Source organism: Apodemus sylvaticus, chromosome 5, assembly GCF_947179515.1.
Source record: "Apodemus sylvaticus chromosome 5, mApoSyl1.1, whole genome shotgun sequence".
NCBI classification, from domain to species: domain Eukaryota; kingdom Metazoa; phylum Chordata; class Mammalia; order Rodentia; family Muridae; genus Apodemus; species Apodemus sylvaticus.
The window spans coordinates 72,210,128-72,232,490 of NC_067476.1; the positions used below are offsets into that span (position 1 = coordinate 72,210,128).

A 22,363-nucleotide genomic window follows, 5' to 3' on the forward strand; every position below is an offset into this window, starting at 1 on the left:
TCCGGGACTTGCTGTGGTGGGAGAACTGGGTTCTGATGTTGCCACGTGGCCTTGGTTTCTGTTGGTAGGATTCTTGTGTTGCCTTTTGCCATCTGGTGCTAGTTGGTATTGTTGTTTCTGACTGGAGTTTGTTCCTCCTGTGAGCCTGTAAGCCTGTGTCCTTACTCCTATTAGCTCAAAAGTGAAAGCACTGCTGAGATCTCTCTCTCTCCTGGCGGGCTATGCACAGAAGACTGTGGAGTTTCCTGGCTCCCCGGTGCAAATGGCGGCAGGAATACTTCCCTCCCAGCTGCTCCACTGATCACAGAAGGCTAAGGAGTCTCCCAGCTCCCTAGTGAAAATGGTGGTGGGCAAGAAGACTTCCGTCCCAGCTGCTCCACTGATCTTAGGCCCTGTGTGCTCCTAGCTGGGTCCCCTCCAGAGAGGTGGAGATCTCACCTCTGCGCTCAAAAGTGAAAACCTGCTGGGAGATGCTTTGCACTTTTGTAATGATAGATATATAATGGGAAAAAAAATTTTAATAAAACATTTTTACTATAACAGATATCACAGTGAATTGGTAAATTCTAACTCTTTAGGGAGTTATTGTGGTTTTAAGTTCTATTGTAGTTTTTGTTTGTTGCTATTTGAAACAAACTCTCTGTAGTATCATTGACTGAACTAGAACTCAGAGATCCACCTCCCTGTGTCTTCCAAGTTCTGGGATTAAAGGTGTACAACAGTTTTATTGTTTGTCTTCATACATGCTATATATACATTTGCACTGTCACTGAACTATACCTTCATCCCCTACATAGATCTTTTTTTATTTGTTAATATTTATTTTTGTGTGTACATACGTGTTTCTATGAGTATGCACGCATATGTGGACAGGTGCCATAGAGTCTAAACGATGTCAGGTCCCTTGGAGCGGAAGTTAGTGAGCTGTCCGAAGCTAGAGATGGGGTCCAGTTTCCATACGTCTTATCTGCTAAGCCATCTACAGCTTCCCTACATATTCCATACACCTCTTTTTCTCAAAAGACAAGTCAGTGTTTTATTTTTTTTTCCCCTTACAGTTTGCTTGTGGTGCTGGGACTATAGCTTAGTGGTAAAACCACCTACAATGAGTAAAGTCCTAGGTTCTAATCCCCACTAGTGGGGAAACAAAAACAAAAAAAATATATCTAATTTTCTTTTTCTAAAAAGAACATTTTAAGAAGCCAGGCATGGTGGCACATGCTTCTCATCCCAGCACTTGAAAGGCAAGGACAGGCAAATCTGAGTTTGAGGCTAGCCTGGCCTACATAGTTCCAACACAACCAGATCTATATCAAAAGATTGCGTCTCAAAAAAAACCCTTTTTTAAAGTGGTTAAAAGAGAGTGGTGACAGCACAGGTAAGTGGGTCCCAGTGTTTGCAGCCAAGCCAGACAGCCTAAGTTTGCTTCCCAAACCCAGTTACTACAGGTTGTCTTCCATGCACACTTGAATCCTCATACATACACTAAATAAATGTAAAAAGATTTTAACTTACTATGAGTAGTTGCCTACCTATGGTATAAGGCACGGGACATTACACTGTTAGTGCACAGTGAATTTTCTTTAGTAAAAATTGTCAGCCTGGCGGTGGTGGTGCACGCCTGTAATCCCAGCACTCTGGGAGGCAGAGGCAGACGGATTTCTGATTTCAAGGCCAGCCTGGTCTGCAGAGTGAGTTCCAGGAAAGCCAGGGCTATACAGAGAAACCATGTCTCGAAAAAAAAAAATCAAAACAAAAACAAACAAACAAAAAAATTGTCAAAAATACTATTTATAAGTATCTTGTGCCTTGATTTTTTTGTTTGTTTGTTTTTGTTTCATCTTTTCATCTAGTGTAAGGAATTGAACCTAAGGCCTTACATACTTAAGTTAGTGACTCTACCACTGAACTAAACCTAGCCTTCAACTGTCATTTAAGAAAAATACTTTTTTGTGTTTATATATAATTTATACATAGTATTTATGTTTTGTATATTATTTATTTTAAATTTACCTGACTGTGTGTGTGTGCGCGTGCGCGCACATGTGTTTGGTTTTTTTTGGATTTGGTTTTTTCGAGACATGATTTCTCTGTGTAGCCCTGGCTGTTCTGGAATTCACTCTGTAGACCAGGCTGGCCTTGAACTCAGAAATCCGCCTGCCTCTGCCTCCCAGAGTGCTGCGATTACAGGCGTGCACCACCACCGCCCCCCACGTGTGTGTGTTTTTAATGTGTGCTACATACATGCAGAAACCTATGGGTGCTAGAAGAGGGCATTGGATTGCCTTGGAACTGGAGCTAATTTTATAGAAAGTGTGTGGGTACATGCGTATGTACAATTGGGCACTCATAAACACTGAGGATTAAACATAGGGTCCGTGTCTTGGTTTCTATAGTAGTAGTCGTAGACTCATTGCGAGGTAGTGTATGACTTGAGTATGAGGGACTGAGTATGAGGGAAGTTATTTGATGGGAGTAAAGTTTCAATTTTGCAAAATGCAGAGTCGTGCATATGGGTAGCACAACAATCTCAATATATGTAAACTGCATTTTTTTTTAAATTTATATATTTAATTTATGTATGTGGTACACTGTAGCTGTCTTCAGACATATCAAAAGAGGGCATTAGATCCCATTACAGATATTTGTGAGCCACCATGTGGTTGCTGGGAATTGAACTCAGGACCTCTGGACCCCCTATAACTACATTCTTAAAAATGGTTAAGATGGAAACTTTGTTATATTTTAGTTAAGTTTGGTGGCACACATCTGTATTCCCAGCACTCAGAGACAGGAGAATTGTGAATTATCTTCTTAGAAGGGTAACATGTTGATTGTATGAAGTAATGAACCATCAACTTGTTTTTCAACAGTTCTGCATTTTCCAGTTGGTGAGCACTGAGAATAACCGCTACAGTCTAGATCACATTTCTTCCCTGTTCACTTCTCAGGTAAGTTAACCGTCGTGAACATTTCACATAGGCCCAGGAAGTAAGTGTCGGCTATAGCCTGGTGAGGTTGCTTGCCCTTGTAATCAGAGCTTTTTTTGAATCTGAGGCAGTGTCATTTAAACACAGGAGTTCCAAAGCTTAGCACTTTTCTGTAGTTGCTAAGTAGAGTTTCACAAATTCCTTAACCCCATTGTGTTACTATGGGATTATATTCTTAAGGTATTTCATTGAGAGCCTACTATGTGGGTGCTAGGAATTGAGCCAGAGTATTTGGGGAGATCAACCAGTGCTCTGAACCATCTCTCCAGCCCCTCTTCATGTATAGAAACAGTTTAAGTTGAGTTTTGTCAAGTTCTTATGACGTATTGTGCTATTATGCATTTTGTTTTCTTATCAATACAAACTTAGTCTCTGTTCACTTTTCTTTTTTCTTTTCCCCATTTCTTCCTAGGAGACACTGGTCGATTTTGCCTTAACCTCAACGGATATCTGGGCTCTGTGGCATGATGCTGAGAACCAAACAATTGTGAAATACATCAACTTCGAACAGTATGGAATATTTAACCTTTATCTTCCTACTATCTTCCCTAGGCAGAGTCATACTGAGGTGAAACCTTTTAGTGTAGAGCCAAATATTTAGTTCAGAGGATTCTGATGTGTTTGTCTGGATTTTTCTGAAGTGCTACCTTTTGTGGAAATCAAATATGCTTAGAATTGAGCTAAGATAAAAATACCATATTTCTTAAGAGAGGTACCCCAAAAACAGTAGCAGTAAATTGGAATCTCACTACCAACACTCTTATGTCCTTATGCCCACACCTTAACAAAGACATTGAAATTCTATTTCATGATCAAGTGTGAAGCCTCCTCCTTCTACGAGTCCTCGAGAACCACTTAAACAAACTGAACCCTCAACACTAAACTTCAGAGTAGAATTATAAGAAGTTCTATTCTGATCCTAAACCAGACCTTGAAAAATACTGATTTAGTTTTGTTTTTTTTTTTTTTATTTGTCGAGACAGGGTTTCTCTGTATAGCCCTGGCTATCCTGGAACTCACTCTGTAGACCAGGCTGGCTTTGAACTCAGAAATCCGCCTGCCTCTGCCTCCCAAGTGCTGGGATTAAAGGCATGTGCCACTACCGCCCGGCTACTAATTTAGTTCTTATAGGTAGCATTGAAAAACCCATGAGCTTGGGGCTGAGCACAGCAGCAGGTTGAGAGATTGAAGCCAGTTAGGGCTACAGAGTAAAACCATGTCTTGATCAAGCAAAAGGGCTTGGGCTCTAGATTCAGGGTTTTGAGCAGCTTACCAGCTGTGAAAGACCTTAAGACTCATTTCCTCAGCCACAAATTGAATGTAATACATTCTTGAAGGAGATTGTAAGGCAAACATGAATAGTGTCAAGAATAGCATCTTACATAATATCTAGTCAAATTTAAGTACATAGTAAAAATCAACTGTAGATTTATGTTTCAGGTTTTAAATTGAGGATGCTTCCTATTAAATACAGAACTTTGGGTCTGGGAGGTGGCTCATTTGGCAGTGTTTGCCATGAGTTTATGAAGACCCGAGTTTAGATCCCCAGCACCTAGGTATAAGCAAGTCAGTTGAGGCAGTGCAGGCTTAGAATCCTGTCCTGGTTAGGCAGACATAAGGATCCCTGGAGCTTGCTGACCTGCTTAGTTTAGCTAAATTGGTGAACTCTGGATGCAGTGAGAAACTCCGTCTCTAAAAAAATCAGTAGCTCGGTAAGTGAAAGTGCTAGCTGTGGGAGTCTGGCAGCCTGAGGTCAGTGTCCAGAACTCACGCTGGAAGGAAAGAACAGACCTCCATAGTTACTGTGGCACCTGTGCAACCGCTTTCACCACACAGTTATAATAAAATAAACAATTTATAACAAGGTGGAGAACAGTTGAAAAAGACATTTGGCATCGAGCCCTGGCCTCCCCAAGGGCATGCACATCTTTGTGCCTGTGCAGACACACACATAGTAAGAGCAGATTGTAAGGACAAGAAAACTGCTTAGTAGTAAAGTTGTGGTTGGTTGCAAGGGGTTCACTGATAGGACTGTTCCTACTCAGATACTGCCAGAATGTGTGGACATTTTTTGGTAAACTTTTGAACTTTTTTTCTGTAGTAATGTTGCAGGTCAGTGGAATCCAGTTTTTATGCAGCCTCTACCAGAAGAAGAAATTGTCATCAGAGATGACCAAGACCCCAGAGTAAGTATGTTAACTGTTATTGTAAGAACCACTTGCATTCATTTTTACAAAACTACAGGTAATTTGAACTGATTGAAGTGAGAAGGCAAATACAATGGCTTAAGCAGCTGAGATGTTGAGCATCTGCTGTCAGAGAGGCCTGGCATAGTGGTCTCAAGACTTCATCCCTGTTCCACTTCCTTCCTGGTTTTGGTCTCAGATAGTTCCTCTTGCCCTGACAAAGTCTACATTCTGTGTGTTTAGTTATGGTGGAGGAAACAGCTGTTCTTCCATCCTGTGTCCTTGTGATGAATTAGCATCGCTGGGTGATATGTTAATTCCTAATGTGTTCACTAATAATAAGTAAGTGTTCTGGGCTAAGTGACCCATATGCACACAGTGCAGCTAGGGAGGTCAAAAGACAACTCTGCAGTTAGTGCTCTCCTTTGACCATGTGAGCCCAGGAGTGGAACTGTGGTCATCAGGCTTGGTGACGAGTACCTTTACAGTGTGACCTGCTGAGCCATTGTGGTGACTGAGAGTTTTATTTTATGTGCATCTTGTGCTTACCTGATGCCCAGAGTTCAAATGGAGTGTCAGATTGCCAGGAACTAGAGTTATAGATGGTGGTAAGCTGCCGTATGTGGGCGTGGGACCAAAGTTGGTTCCTCTGTCAGAGTGACAGGTGCTCTTTACCACTCAGCAGTCTCTCCAAACCTTTCAGTTGATGTAATAATTAGATACATTTGTAAACTATAGCTTGATAATGATTGTATAATATGTAACAATCATATTTTAGTAATTAGTATTTCCATTTGCTTAAACATTCTATGGAGTTAAGATAAATTCTGAAGACTATAGCTTGATTGTAGAGTACCTGCGTCCTCCAGATCTGGGTTCAATCCGAAGAACAGTATCAGGTAAATCCCAGCACTAGGGAGGCAGAGTCAGGCAGATGTCAGAGTTGCAAGACAGCAGGGCTACACAGAGCAACTCTGTCTCGAAAAACAAAACAAAACAAAACAGACAAAGAAAAGTTCTGGTAAAGATAATATGCAATAAAGCATAATAGGCCAGTCTCCATGCTTTCAAAGATATCTTTAGGCCAAATGAAAGAAAGTTTCTAGTTGATACCTTAGTGAGCTAAGCTGAAATGACAAGGATTTTCATGCATGGAACCCCCACTTTAAGTATCTGAAATTGAATGTTGTTCAAATGTTAATTCCTTGGTAATGGTTAGTTATTGCTACAGTTGATAGACTGGCTTTTGGGTTTTGTTTAAATAAAGCAATGTCACATCCTGGCATTAGTAGCCTTTTGTTCGACTGTGCTCATGTCATCACCCACCAAGGAGCTCAGCAGAAGAAAAGACTCTGTGACGATGGTCACTCAGACTTGAAGCATGAGACTTGTTCAGAATAATGAGGCAGCTCGGCAGTTTCTATTCTAGTCTATACTCGTGAGTTTTCTGCAGATCAGAGTTAGATTAGCTACTGTGTTTCTTTTATATCTGAATCCTTGTGAGGATGGTTTTGAAATCAGCTTGTTCTAACTGCTCTTTTATCAATGCATAGCATGAACAGGCTGGGTCCACCCTTTGCATTTAAGATTGACAGCTGACACCTCTGTTTTTCAGTGGTACCCAGTAGGGTTCTATAAGACTATGTACCATTCAGGAAGATATAACAGCTTGACCCCAAAAGTGTTGCAGTTGTCACTCACACTGTAAAAACATGTCTCTGCAATGTAACTTGTTATTGCTCCAGTGCAGAAGGGCAGAGTGTTTATACATGTACTAGAAATCCCCTTGTTGGGGTCACACAATTCCTTTGTATTTTTCCCTATTTCATCCTTTTCAGAATTATAATAGCTTTTGTTTTAATTTTCTAATAGGAAATGTATTTGCGGAGCCTTTTTACACCAGGACAATTCATAAATGCAGCTTTATGTAAAGCATTACAGGTGAGCAAGGAAACATCTAATGTTCACTTAAGATTCCTGATTTCATTGTTGTATAATGGAATTCTTTTATTTCATATATATACATGCTTATAAATATTTGCTTATAAATACTATTGTAATTTGTTTTAAATTCTTTACACAAAATAAGAATCCTGGCTGAGAGAGAGGAGTAGGAAATACTTTCCCAAGTAATTAGAGGAGCGTGTCACAGACCAGATTGTATGCCAACACTACTGTAAAAAGAAATTATTTGCCAGACTGTGGTGGCACATACCTTTAATCCTAGCACTTGGGAGGCAGAGACAGGCAGATAGCTGAGTTCGAGGCCAGCCTGGTCTACAGAGTGAGTTCCAGGACAGACAGGGCTATATAGAGAAACCCTGTTTCGAAAAAAACAAAGCAAAAAAAAGAAAAATTATTCTACATGCATGTAATATTTATAGTTGAAAGAGATTTAAAGGTTAGTTTTAATAGTTAGGACTGATGATGTGTTGTTTATACCCTTTTGTTGGTACAATGAGTGTCCAAGTTCAGGGTTCAGAGTACAGGTGACTCAGAATATTTTATCTCCAAGCTAGACATACATGACTGCAATCCCAGGATTCAGGAGGCTGAAGAACGGAATTAAAGGCAGCTGTCTGTATTGCATAGTGAAACTGTCTCAAAAAATATTTTATTTTTAGTCATGACTTAAAAGTTGTTTACTATTTTACCATGTAGTTGCTGGGATTTGAACTCACGACCTTTGGTAGAGCAGTAGGTGCTCTTAACCACTGAGCCATCTCTCCAGCCTGTTTACTATTTTACCAAAAGTGTTTTACAAACATTTGTTGTGTTGTTTTTGAGGCAGCCCTTGAACCTCTGATCCTTCTGCCTCCAGCTCCCTATAGTTGGGATTAATTGTGTACACAGCAGGTCCATTTGGTAAGATCCTTACTATTTTTCTTAATATAAAAAACAATTTCTCTTGTACTTTCTTCTCTTTCTCCTTTCTTATTATTGTGAATTTTTTTGTTTTTTTAAGATCTATTTTGTGTGTGTGTGTGTTTTGACTGTATGCATATCTGTGTACCTCATGCTTCCTGTGCCTGAGGAAGTGAATATAGGTACAGGGACTTGAACTACTAGTCCTTTGTAAGAACAGCAGCAAGTGCTCTCAACCACTGAAGCCATTCTGCACAGCACACACCCTTTGGGGTGTGTATAGGGGGTGGGGAGGCAGGGTTTCGTTGTGGTAGCCTAGGCTGTCCTAGAACCAGCCCTGTAGTCCAGGCTGGCCTCAAACTCAGATCCGTCTGCCTCTGCCTCTTTATTACTGGGATTAAAGTTGTGCACTACCACACCCAGCAATAATATGCAGTTATATAATAGCACTTTTTCATAGTATCTAGTATATAATGAAGACATGAAGACATAATTAGTGTGTTTATCAGATTCCTGTTAGAGTCTTCCCTAGGAGAGTGCCCACTACCATCCCCAGCTCTCTCCGTGTGTGTAGTCTTGTGCTGGGGATCTTTGACATCCCAAAGACCTTTCTCTCCAAATGGGCAATAGTTATTTTGATTTTAATTGTTTTTTTAATATCTTATGTACTTTATTATAATTCTTTTGGGTTCAGATTTCTGGAAGTTATTCTGGTCTATACTTTGTTATTGCTGTTAGAAATCATCTGTACAGTATTAGAGCAGGAAGGACTCCTGGCATTTCTGAGGTTGCTGTGTATTTAAATCTTGTCTTAGGGCCTTCTAGGCCAGACTCCCTTCAGTTTGAGTATTTTATAATATTCTGAAATGTTCCTTTTAATTTTAGATTTTCTGCCGGGGTACTGAGAGGAACTTGGATCTTTCATGGAATGAACTAAAAAAGGAAATTACTTTAGCTGTTGAAAATGAGGTGAGGTGTGGGTAAAAGCAGGAATGATAATGTTGCCTGTCTGGTTGAACTGTCAGACTTGATCATTTTTATCATGTTAGTAGAAAGTACAAATGCTCAAATCTTTTCATTAGGGAGTTTGATATGTATTTACAGATCCCGTGGGATTTAATGCATAACAATATTTTGTAGAGGGAAAAACCCCAAACGGTTTAACTTTTCTTTGTTTGTCAGCTCCAAGGAAGTATAACGGAGTATGAATTCTCCCAGGATGAATTTCGCACTTTACAACAGGAATTCTGGTGCAAGTTCTATGCCTGCTGTCTCCAGTATCAGGAAGCCCTCTCCCACCCTCTTGCTCTACATTTGAATCCTCTCACAAATATGGTGTGCCTTCTGAAGAAAGTAAGGGAACTGGAGCATTCAGAGCTCTTTGGCAAAGTTCAATGAGTCTATGTTGATGCACTTTCTTTTTTTTTTTTTTTTGGATTTGGTTTCTCTGTGTAGCCCTGGCTGTCCTGGAACTCACTCTGTAGACCAGACTGGCCTCGAACTCAGAAATCCACCTGCCTCTGCCTCCCTGAGTGCTGGGATTACATGCGTACATCACCACCGCCCGACTGATGCACTTTCAAATTACAAAAATAACTTGATGGCTCAGGCCTGTATATCCTAACATTTAAGAAACTACATGAGAATGCCAGTGTGATTCCTGGTCAGCCTGGGCTAGAGTAAGACTCTGCTTCAACAAACAAAAACAACAATAATGATGACACAAGAACTTCAGTATTTCCTTCACCCATACTCATTGTTAGCTTTGATTTTGGTGAGAGAGTTGTTTGGTAGTTGGGTAGGTTTTAGTGCCAGGGATTGAATCTGAGCCCATTCATGCTAATAAGCCACACAATGCACTGAACTGTATCTCCAATCCCAATTTGCTTTTCTGCATTGTTTTTGTTTTTTGTTCTTGATCTTCTTCCTCCTCCTCCTTTTCTTCCTCTTCTTCTTTTTCTTCTTTTTTTCCTGAGCCACTTGATACCTTGATATCTGTAAATATTTCAGCACACATCAACACAGATACTGGGACTGGAGACATAGCTTAATGATTACGAGTGCTTGCTACTTCTACAGAGTAACCTGATTCAATTCCTAGCAAACATGGCAAGTGGCAACCGCTTGTCACATGAGCTATAGGGGGTGAAGCACCCTCTTCTGGCCATTTCCTTGCTGGCTTAAGACTACATCTTTTTTTATATTGTCTTCGATTTGAATTTCTAAGGACATTCTGTAGATTGTAAGTTTGGTCTGTAAAGTCTTTGCCTTATAAGCAGAAAGATCCTAGAACCCATATAGAAATGCCAGTTATAGCTCTGCATGCTTATGGTCACAGTGATGGGGAGACAGACACAGGTGGATCCTGGGAGCTTGCTAGTCAGTCAGTCTACCCTAATTCGCAGTTTCCAAGCCACTGAGAAATCTGACTCAAAGGTGGTAGACTGTATTCCCGAGAATGACAACCAAGGTTATCCTGCAGGCTTGCATATACACAAGTGTACATACACACATTTACACACACACACACACACTTCCACTCTGCTGAACACAGACACAGGTAAAAAACAGAACACTTAGCTCACAATATTGTTCTTTCTCTGTCTCTGCTGAGAATCAAACCTAAGGCTTAGATGTATTAGATAAGCCCTCTACCACTGAGCTACATCCCCTAGTCCCTTCCAAGTATTAAAAAATGGCATGTAAAATTATGTATACATGTTATATATAGCACAGCTTGTATATATGATACATTATGGATTATGAGTTACATGTTTCTTTTTGAATTATTTAAAAGAAAATAACTGAAAGGTTTGTACTTGCAGGGGTACCTGTCTTTCCTGGTACCATCTTCCTTAGTAGATCACTTATATCTCCTGCCTGATGAGCACCTTTTGACAGAGGATGAGACGACCATATCAGATGGTAATAATTGTTCTATCTATAGTTGACCCTTTCCTATATGAACCTTATGTTTTATTTCAAGTAAACATTATCAGTTACCACTGTGACCTGTCTTGATGAGTTTACCTCACTCACTGAAGATATTTTTTTTAAAGCCAGAGAGTCGTCAATACCTGTTCTATGGAGAAGGGATCCCTTCTATCTAGTTATTGAGGCCTCTTTTCATTATTATCATGTATTATTCAGCAGACCTTCATGGCTTCAGACATTGGTGTTAACATTCCCCCTCTCATAGATACAGATGTGGCACGGGATGTCCTATGTCTTATAAAATGCCTCCGGATGATTGGAGAGTCCGTTACCATGGATATGGCAGTGTTGATGGAAACCAGTTGTTACAACTTGCAATCTCCAGAGAAGGCTGCAGAACACATTTTGGAAGATTTGATCACTATTGATGTGTAAGGAGAATTTAGGGTAAAGTACATTTCCTAATGGAATTCAGCAGTGTTGTTATCACAGATTTTTAATATATGGTCAAGTATATAAAAAGTTATGATTTAATGTTAAAGTCATTTTCCTTGATTCTAAATAGGTGTGTGTGTGTGTGTGTGTGTGTGTGTGTGTGTGTGTGTGTGTGTGTGTGTATGTGTGTGTGTTGTGTCGTGTGCACACAGGCAATCCTGTGAAAGAACTTGTACATTCTAGGAGTATTCTCTTATACTACATCTGCAGCCCCTGTTTCAGATGTTATACAAGGGGGAAATGTTAACATATTCAGCCCTAAAAACAAATCATAAAATATTATACTTCTGTAATCCCTTAATTGAGCTAGATTTAAAAAAAAAAAATACAAGTATTTTCCTTGTATTCATTTTGTGGGTCATTCCTAAAAAGTTGAGAGTGATTTTATGTGGACTCTGAGTATCTTGTGACAGAATGATTATCTCCACTACTTTACCATGAGCAACACACATACAGTAGCCTGTCTTAAATGTTGTCAGTAGTAACAGGGATTTTCTAATTGTCTTGTAGAGAAAATGTGATGGAAGACATTTGTAGTAAACTGCAAGAGCTCAGAAACCCTGTCCATGCCATTGGACTTCTTATCCGGGAAATGGATTATGAAACAGAAGTGGGAATGGAAAAGGGATTCGATCCAGGTAAACAGTGAAACAACAAGTGTGCCTTATAGAAAACAGTGCTATGGGCTCGGAGGTTAAGAGGATGTACTGGTCCTCCAGAGAAATGAGTCTGCCTCCCAGCACCCACATCAGAGGACTCCAGAGGACTCAGATGTCTCTGGTCTGTGCCGCCTGCTTTCATGTGCACACAGTTAACGATAATAAAGCCAGGATGGTGGCCATGCCTCTAATCCCGGCACTCAGGTAGAGGCAGGTAGAGCCCTGAGTTCCAGGCCAGCCTGGTCTACAGAGTGAGTTCCAGGCTAGCCAGGACTACACATAGAAACCCTGTCTCAAAAAAAAAAAAAAAAAATTAAATGATACATTTAATTCCATTTTCCTTCTAAAATTATTACATTTATTTATTTTATTTACATACATGCACACATATGCGGTGGTGCATAGACAGATCAGAGGACAACGTGTAGGGGTCAGCTTTTCCCTACCACATGGGTCCCTGGGAATTCATCAGTTTATAAGGGTTGGCAGCAGGTTCCTTTACCCACTGAGCCATCTTGACAGCCTTTAACTCCATTTTTCTTGTTACAGCTCAGCCTTTGAACGTTCGAATGAATCTTTCCCAGCTCTATGGTAGTAGCACAGCGGGGTATATTGTGTGCAGAGGTGTATATAAAATAGCCAGCACTCGATTCCTGATCTGCAGAGACCTCTTGATCTTACAGCAGCTATTAACAAGGCTAGGAGATGCAGTAAGTACCATTTGAGGGAAAGCTCGTAAACTCTCAAACTGGAGAGTCTGGAGACGTGTCTGTATTCACTCATCAAGGCTCTGCAGATGCCCACTGAGAGGAGTAGTGGCACTTCCTTTTCTCATCCATGTGGTGGCAAGACCCCCGAGAGAAGCAGCTTACAGAGGAAGGCTTCGTCTTGACTTGCCTTGTAAAGGTTGAGTCTATTGTGACTTGAGGTGAGGTGACATTGCCTCCACAATCAGGAAGCATAGAAAATGCTGGCTCTCAGGTCACATTCTGTGTACAGTTGGGCTTAAGATAAAACATTTTAAATATAGTTTGTAAGCATGAGCAGTAGATTATAAAGAGATACTTAGAAAGAAAGATACCCAAGGGTATGGTATGGAGTTTTCTAAGAGAGGGCTGCTAGTTATCATTTTGTTCCTTTTAGTCAGTGCTCAACCCAGCCCAGGGGATGGTCCCAGCTACTGTCAAGATGCACCATCCCTCTCCAGTTAAATCTTGCTTTTATTTTCTTTAGTTTAACCTTTTTATAAACCCAGAGGTATATTTCCATGATTCTAAATCTCAAATTGACAAAATTAATCATCTTATAAATAGAAATAAGCATAATAGAATGCCCTTGGACTGTCTGTGAAGCAAATTGCTGTTACTAACCTCTGCTTCTTTAGTATCGTAGACTTTTCGCATGTCAGCTCCTACTGTCACTCAGTGTGATAGCAGAACCCCAAGTGTAGAGGATAGGCCTGGCCTAAACACAGTTTTGAGTGTGCAGAGTTTGCTTCTGTGATCCTTTCTGCTCCTTTTTATGCTTTTTTCCATCTTTTCTCTCTCATACCACCAGATCCTGTGGCCGTCAGAATCCTGGTGGCATTAGAGGCCTTAAATGTACTGTATAAAAGATTACTTTTTTTTCCCCACAACTGAATCTTTTCATTTCTTGGACACTCTGGGGTTGAGGATCAAACCCAGGACCTCAGGCCCATGTGTCTCTAAGTTGATAAAGGCATTTAAATCTGGCAAGGAAACAGCCAGGTTAGACCAATTCATGTTAATGTATAAAGAGCCAAAAGGCTTGTAAGCCTCCCAGAGTGTTTATATCTTTTTTTTTTTTTTAAGTAATTTAAAAAAAAAATCTCATTTTTTTTCAGCTAGGTGACAGTGGTGCACACCTTTAGCCCAGCACTGTAGAGGCAGAGTCAAGTGGATCTCTGAGTTTGAGGCCAGCATGGTCTATGTAAAGAGTTCCAGGACATCCAGAGCTATATAGGGAGACCCTGCTTTGAGAAAACAAAGAAGAAAAGATATGATTTTACTTTTTTACATATATAACTATTTGGCCCATATGTATGTGTGTGTACTGTGTACATGCTTGGTGCCCTTGAAGGTCAGTAGAGACCTCACGTTCCCTTGAACTGGATTTATGATTAGTCACAAGCTAGAAACATGGCTGCTAGGAATCGGACATGGGTCCTTGGCAGGAGCGGTAAGCGTTACCCTCTGAGCTATCTTTCTAGCTCCAGGAAGTTAATTTTGAAAGCTCTCAAAAAGAAATAGGAAACTATTCTAAGAACCTCACTTCACTTCAATAAACTTTTTTGTTTACTTGTAAGATAGGACTTACTATTTAGACCAAGGTAGCAAACTATAGAAATCATTCTGTCTCTGTTGAGATTAGAGGCCTGTGCCATCATGCCCAGCTTCTTTGCCTTTTTTTCCCCAATAAACACAGAAGCAATAAATGATCATTGTAGAATCTTTAGGAAATGCATGTAAGCTACAAAACTTCTGTAGTCATCTGTAGTCATGCACCCAGTAGTAATAAACACAGTATGCATTTTCTTATGTGCCCTTTTCTATGTGTTTTTTTATTTTGTTTATTAAACTAGCTATATTCGTATTTTAGTAGCTATCTAGTACAATTAACTTACTCAAGTATTCTTTTTGGCTCTCCAGGATATTGCTTTTTTTGTTGTTGTTTCTTTTTGGCAGGTATCAGGAGTTAAAATAGGGCTGCTTATAGCCTCGAACTCACTATGTAGCTGAGGCTATTCTTTTACTCCTAATCTTCCTGCCCCCATGTCCAAATGCTAGGAAAGTAGCCATTAACCACCAACACCCTACTACCAGATCATTAACTATCTCTAGAAAGTTCTGAGAAATAGAGTTGATAGTCACAGATTTTACACATTTTTAAGGGTATCGTTGACATATTTGTATCTGTTGGTCATACTTGTTTTCACATAAACTGCAGCAACAGAAGAAACTTAGAATTCTCTGTTCCTTTATTTCTTTCACCATCAGCTTCTATGAGTCAGAAAACTGTTTTGAACCATGTGTGGTGGTGAAGACCTTTAATCTCAGCACTCAGGAGGAGAGGCAGGTAGATTTCTGCGAGTTTTAAGACCAGCCTGGTCTACATAGTGAGTTCTAGATAGCCAAGACTATGAAAAGAAGCCCTGTCTCAAAAAAACAAACAGACAAAAAAGGAAACTGTTTTGGTTTGTTGGTAATAGTTATATTTGTTTTTACTATTTATGTTTATATTTATATTTGTTTTACTATTCAGCAAAATCCCCACTAATTGCTACACAAAAATGTATTGCGTATTGCCTTTACAATGATCCTCTTCCCATAACCGTACTGTTTTCTGTTACCTCTCCTGAACCCCAGAGCGACCGTTCCTAACAGCTTACGTCTCTGCTGTCCTAGGTGATCTTAGGAGCTGGTCAGCTCTTTCAAGCTCAGCAAGACCTGCTGCACCGCACAGCTCCCCTGCTCCTGTCTTATTACCTCATTAAGTGGGCAAGTCAGTGCTTAGCAACTGATGTCCCAGTTGACACCCTGTGAGTTTCATTATTTTTTTTTCAAGTTATTTAAAAATAAGTTGTTGGGTTTGTTTTTGCTTTCAAGAATCAGAAAGCTTAAGACTGGAGAGAGAACTCAGTAGTTAAGAGCTCCAGCTATTCTTCCAAGGACAGGGCCTCAACGTTCAACACCCACATGATGGCTCACAACTGTCTATAGCTCCTGTTCTAGGGTATCCAGTGCCATGTTCTTGCCTCCACTGGTACTGCACAGACATGGTGTACAGGCATAATATACAGGCAGATCACCCTTACACAAAAAATTAAATTTAAAAGCAATTATATTTCTTTTAAAGAAGAGTTGACATGTTTAGGTCTTCTATTTTTTTAACAGTTGAGTATAATTTATCAAAAAGTAGTTCTTTATTTTATATAAACCATATATAAAATGGTTGTTAGATGTAGACTGAAATTTATATTTATATGCAAAAAAGAAAGAAAAGTCCTGTAATTACAGTATGCTCCTGTTTCTTTTCCTGTTCCTCTGATAAAATATGCTGAGAAAGTCATCTCAAAAGAGAAAGGGCTTGTGTCAGCTCACAAGTAAGGATAGAGACCCTTATGTCAGTAGGAGCTTGAAGCAACTGGTCACATCTACATTTCAGAAAACAGAACACAATGACTGCATCCTTAATGCCCTGCTCCCTTTCTCCAGGACTCCCTACATATGAAATAGTCTCAGCCACAATTAAGATGGGTCTTCTCATGTCAGTTAACACTCTAGAAAATCCCCCGTGGGTGCTCTTTTAGACAATCTTAATCTAGCTGATCCTTCACCAGTATGCCTGAATGATTGCCTCCTGGTTGATTCTAGTTTCTGTAAAGTTGCCAGTACTCTCAGTAGTCAGTGAGCTCTGGCCCACAAGTGACTGTGAACAACCCTTGAGCGATGTGATAGAAGCAGTCTAAATCCTGAATCCTGGTTTCTGACCTTTTTAAGCTTTCATTGGAATTCTTATATGCACTATATTAATTAAATCAACAATATAAAATAAATATAGAAATATAAAATTTAACATAGAGTATGTTTTCTCTTTTTCATAGGGAGTCTAATCTACAACATTTGTCAGTACTGGAACTAACTGATTCTGGTGCCTTAATGGCAAATAAATTGGGTAAGGAGTAGGGGTTTAATTTGGGGTGTTATTGTATATTTATTAAATGTTCTTTTGTCACTGTTGTAGAAATGGCCTTGCTCTTTGCTTTTGTGCCATGAGCAACCTGTGGCCTGAGACCTGTGGTTGTGGCAAGTCTTCTGGGAAGATGTAGTCCCAAATCAATCGTAAATGAAGGGTGTCGTAGGTGTATGTGTCGCACAGATAAACACTGTGAGGAAGACTATAGAAAAGCACTGAGAGAAACCTTCCTGAAAATCGTGCATGTAGTGTTTCTTACCTTGCTCTTTTGTCCGTTGTTTGTTGATACTCCAGTAATTGATTTAACAAAAGCATTTTATAAACTAAGTTCTAACTTTACTGAGTGGCTTTCGTACTCTTCTCTCAGTCTTTAAGGCACTCTCAGTCATGCTTTAGAATTATATAGGGAATTTGTTTGAGCTAGAAGGTGGAATCTTGGGACTGTTATAAAAGGACTCTAGATAAATTGCTTCACTATAGTGAGATCATGAATGATTTCCATTGCTTTTCCATTGCATAGATACAGTATGACAGTTTGCAGACCGCTTTCATTGCTGTGCTACTGATGATATCTGTGATGTATTGTGTCTCTTTTAAGTATCTAGCCCTCAGACAATTATGGAGTTATTCTTCCAAGAAGTTGCAAGAAAACATATTATATCTCATCTCTTCTCTCAACCCAAAGCCCCTCTAAGCCAAACTGGATTGAACTGGCCTGAAATGATTACTGCAGTTACCGGTTATTTATTGCAGCTTTTGTATCCTTTTGCTTGAATACCAGATGTCAGTTTTATTTAAATTGTATTTAAAGTCTTTATTCTTGCTATGTAATGAAGTTTATTTTCTTTCTCAGTGCTGGAGATCAAGCTCAGAGCAACACAAATTAGACAAGAGTATTAACACATAGCTAGCAGCTGGGAGGTGGTGGCGCACAGCTGTAATCCCAGCACTCTGGGAGGCAGAGGCAGGCGAATTTCTGAGTTCGAGACCAGCCTGGTCTACAGAGTGAGTTCTGGGACTATACAGAGAAACCCTGTCTCGGAAAAAAAACAAAACAAAAAAAAACAAAAACCACAACACATAGCTAGCTACATCTCCAGACCCATGAGGAACATTTAAACCTTTTAAAAATGAGGTGGGGAGAGAAGGCTCAGTACTTAAGAGCATGTGCCTGAGGACCTGAGGTCAACTCAGCAGCCATGTGTGACAGCTCTAAACTGCCAGGAACTCCATCTTCAGAGCGTCCTCTGAGGGCAACGCACTTACATGCACGTACCGCTCAGATGAGTTGCATGCAAATACAAGGATACCCCCTTTTTTGTTATTGTTTGAGACGGGGTCTCATTATGCAACCCTGACTGGCCTAGAACTCCCTCTGTAGACTCTGCTGGACATGAACTCCGGTAAATCTGCCAGCCTCTCTCGGTCTCTCAAGTGCTAGAATTGAAAACATGGACCAACCAACACACATGAATCTGGGTTTTGGTTGTGTTTTACCTCCCTTCCCTGAGTTAAAGCTTTCATAGCCAGCATGGTGTACACTAAGCCCTGGGGATTTTCTTGTTTGCTTGGCTTATTTTTAGTTTGTTTATTTAATGTTTTTAGCTTTATTTTATTTTTATTTTATGTATATGGGTGTTTTGCCTGTATATGTGTTTGCACATACCTTGGCAGTGTCCATGAACGCCAGAGAAGACATTGGGTCCTCTGGAACTTGAATTACAGATGATTGTGGGTCATCTGACTGTATGTGCTGGGAATTGAATCCAGGTCCTCTCTGGAAAAGCAGCAAGTGTTCCTAACCTGAACCAACTCTCCAGCCCACGCTTACTTGTTTTTAATTAAGTCATTACAGTGACTCTTCAAAGTTTGATATCCACTAATATGGACATTTTAAGTTTCACTCAAAGGCACAGAAAAAGCAAATTTCCTTAATATAGTGACTAGATGGCCTAGCAATCCTGGTTGTCTCTTTCTAGAATGTTTGATGGGGAATTGCCAGTATGTACAATTGCAGGTGAGTTTTGTTGAACATTTCTTACCAGTATTATAAAGAAGGCCATTGATAGATTATTTATTTATGTTACTATTAACTATGTTTTAATTGGACTGATAGCAAGAACTACAAAGATTAAAACTTGATTATGCCAATACATGGCCCAGTAGAATATTCATTCTCTCCTTTCTGTCTAAACTAACTTCTCTCTCCCTCCCTCCCTCCTTCCTCTCTCTCTCTCTCTCTCTCTCTCCCTCCCTCCCTCTCTCTCTCTCTCTCTCTCTCTTCCCCTCTACCCCCACCTTTTCTCTCTTCCCCCCCCCCCCATCCTAAACTCTACTGCAGGGGGCAGAGGCAGGCAGTCCTGAGATCAGTTTTGTCTATATTGTGAGTTTCAGGCCAGGCAGAGCTCTGAAGTGAGACCTTGTCTCAAAAAAGCAAAATAGAAATTGAAAACTGCCTCTGAGTTATATCCCTAGACTCTAGGGAGAATGACTGAGGCAAACATAATTCCTCTGGGAGTCAGGATTGGGTCCAACCCTAAGATACATAGAAGTCACTTAGACTGTTGTAATGTACAAATGAACATCTCTTAGAAGGATTTTGTGGCCTAAAAGTAATGCTCAGCATTTTAAGTGGAAAGGACTTGGGATAAGTAAAACATAAATTCTGGTAGATACCAGCCAAGCCTGGATCATTAGATAGAAAAGGATCACCAGTTATAAAACTATATCCATTCCCAGAATTCCTGGAAGAACAGCTAAGCACCCCATTGAATTGTAAAGATAAGCTTTGTATTTCACTTTCCTGGCTTTTCTAGTACTTGTCTGTATGCACAGGCCTTGTATACCCTCTGCATCCCCGCATGTATATCTCTGTACCACATGCTTGCCTGATGCCCATGGAGATCAGAAGAAGGTATCAAATCCCCTGGAACTGGAGTTGTGAACCATCATGGGGATGCTTGGAACTGAACACAGGGTCTCTACAAGAACAAGTGCTCAGAACTGCCCAGCCGTCTGTCTGGTCATTCTGTTTTTCAGTGGTCCCTCCTTAACTCCCAGTAGTTCACAGCCAAAGCCATGCAGCCTAGGTCTCATTTCCAGGAACTACTCAGAACAGCTTTTTTTTTTTTTTTTAAATATCTAACTCTTTTCAAAACATGTCTTCTCTAACATTTGGGAGTGGGTATCAGCACGCTTTCTTCAAAGCTTCTCTTGTGTAGCTGGCCTCCATGCCAGCTTCACTCAAACAGCATGGCTTTCTCTCTCTGTTTTTCCATCCTCCTCCTCTAAGCAGCTGGCTGCCTTTTAGACTGTAGTAAACTTGACTTCAGATTCAAAAGGAAAAGTTAAATTCTCATTAGGTATTCTTTAAAATAAAACAAACCATTTATATATAAATCCTTTATTGGACTTTGGGAAATTGTTTAGATGTGAAGTATATGTGTTTACCTGTTTCTGGGCCCCTTGCTTCCTGTGTTGCCCAGGCCAACTTCCTACTCTCGACCATAAGTGATCTTCCTATCCCAGGTTTGAATTAGCTGTGATTGTAGGCTCGCACCACTAGTCTGCTTTCTGTGGTCCATAGTTTATGTAAAAATGTATTTCTGAGTATTTTAGAAATAAAGCCTGATACTGATCACTCTCTTCTCTCTCTGAAGAATTTAGAAATGACTGTTCTTATGTAATGCTTATTTTATAATCAGAATGTTCTTTTATGCCTTTTAGGATTATATCCAACTACTGCATCCCTGGTGTCAAGTCAATGTTGGGTCCTGTCGCTTTATGCTGGGACGGTGTTACCTAGTTACAGGAGAAGTACAGAAGGTAAACTACTTTGAGTGGTGAGCTAGTATAAGGAAGACACCTGGTTTCTTTCTGTCTATCTAGGATATAGGAATGGGAAGCACAGAATCTTCTGGAAAAGGTTAGAGAAGTAAAGGACATTATATGTGTGTCAGGATTAGCCAACTGCCTGTACTTGGTTAGTCCAGGGAAGTAAGAAGAAAACTTTAAAATCCCTCCACCCCAATGCAGATGTTTTTAGGAATTAGTGATGCTTTTGGAAGGTTTGTCAATTGAGTTTGTTTTGTTTTGTTTTGTTTTGTTGGAGACAGGGTTTTTCTATATAGACCACACTGGCTTGGAACTCAGAGATCCACCTGCCCCTGCCTCCTGAGTATTGGGATTAAAAGCATCCCAATTAAAGTGGGATTACCGCCACTTAGTGATGATTACTGATCTCCTTTTTGAAAAGCTGGGTTCACATACTTGGACCTGGTAGATGGTTCTGCAGTTAAGAGCACAAGCTGTTGTAACATAGTATCCAGATTTAATTCTCACTCCATGTGACAGCTCACAACCGAGTGTAACTGCAGCTCCAAAGGGAATCTGAAGCCTTCTGGCAAGTGGTTTCATACATACAGGCAAAACACCCATCTATGATAAAATTTAAGAAAAAAAAGATTGAGCTAGTGTACACTCACATACCTACCAGCCATGTCCTATAGTTGGTAACATGCTGCTGTAGTACTTCATTACAAATGTGTCAAACAAAAACATCAAGATGAATTTTTTTGTTATTTTTAAAATTGACATTATACTTTACACATATATGTAAGATACTAGTGATTAGAGTCTTGCCTACTGGACAAGACCATTTCCAATTAGCTATGTCTGTGGACCAACTCCATCTTTGCTAATTAAATAATATGAGTTTGTTCCTTCAAAATATAAAATCAGTGTGTTAATAGAACTGGCTTAATGCTAATGATCCCCCTTTTTCTATGTATTAAAAATCTGAGTTTGAAGTTGACCTTGAACTTGTTATCCTGGTACTTACTTCAGACTCCCAAATTGTTGGAATTAAGGGCATATCTGTATTTTGTTTTGATACAGTGTCCCAACCTGCAGGACAGTCAACAGGGTTCCTTAAGCCACCTAGAAGAAAGGCGATGGGGCGACAAGACAATAGAGAGAGGCCGGACAGCAAGTCTAATCCAGATCAAGCTGTCAAACTTTAATTTTTACACAAGTCAATATAAAGGGAAACATACAAGATTTGGGAGGGGTAAAAGGGGAACAATCTCAGGGAGCTAACATCATTTCTAAGAAACAGTTTCTCATAATTTCTGGTAAAGCTAGTTATTGCTGCTGGAATTCTGGCATGATAAAAGGGAGGTCATGAGGCCGTGAAGTGGAAAGGGGTTGCTATAGTAACCTATCTACAGATGAACTTCAAAAGGAGGGGTTTTGAGATTTACGTAGGAATAGTTCCTGGCATGGAGATCTAAGTGAGAATGACTCCTGGTATCGAGGTCTCCTGGCATTACGAGCCAGGTGGGGATGGCTCCTGGTATGGAGAGTTCTTGGCATTGAGATCTAAGTGAGGATGGCTCCTGGCAAGACAGGATCTCTCTATGTGGCCCTGGCTGGCCTAGAACTTACTGTAAAACCAAACTGGCCTTGGACTCACAGACATCTACCTGCCTCTGCCTCCTGAGTGCTATAAGTGTATTTG

General features: G+C 40.1%; 1 protein-coding gene across 1 annotated transcript in view; it reads left to right on the forward strand.

Annotated features, from left to right (window-relative positions):
- Nup160 (nucleoporin 160) overlaps positions 1-22,363 on the forward strand; it is a 58,007-nt gene that overhangs the window by 12,794 nt on the left and 22,850 nt on the right. The window contains exons 8-22 of the mRNA XM_052182896.1: positions 2,874-2,951; positions 3,403-3,500; positions 5,092-5,176; positions 7,049-7,117; positions 8,927-9,010; positions 9,224-9,394; positions 10,867-10,966; positions 11,241-11,406; positions 11,981-12,108; positions 12,679-12,839; positions 15,555-15,688; positions 16,754-16,824; positions 17,444-17,603; positions 18,793-18,862; positions 20,572-20,670. Of these exons, the coding sequence (XP_052038856.1) occupies positions 2,874-2,951; positions 3,403-3,500; positions 5,092-5,176; positions 7,049-7,117; positions 8,927-9,010; positions 9,224-9,394; positions 10,867-10,966; positions 11,241-11,406; positions 11,981-12,108; positions 12,679-12,839; positions 15,555-15,688; positions 16,754-16,824; positions 17,444-17,603; positions 18,793-18,862; positions 20,572-20,670 (1,674 nt within the window). The remainder of the gene's footprint in view (positions 1-2,873; positions 2,952-3,402; positions 3,501-5,091; positions 5,177-7,048; positions 7,118-8,926; positions 9,011-9,223; positions 9,395-10,866; positions 10,967-11,240; positions 11,407-11,980; positions 12,109-12,678; positions 12,840-15,554; positions 15,689-16,753; positions 16,825-17,443; positions 17,604-18,792; positions 18,863-20,571; positions 20,671-22,363) is intronic.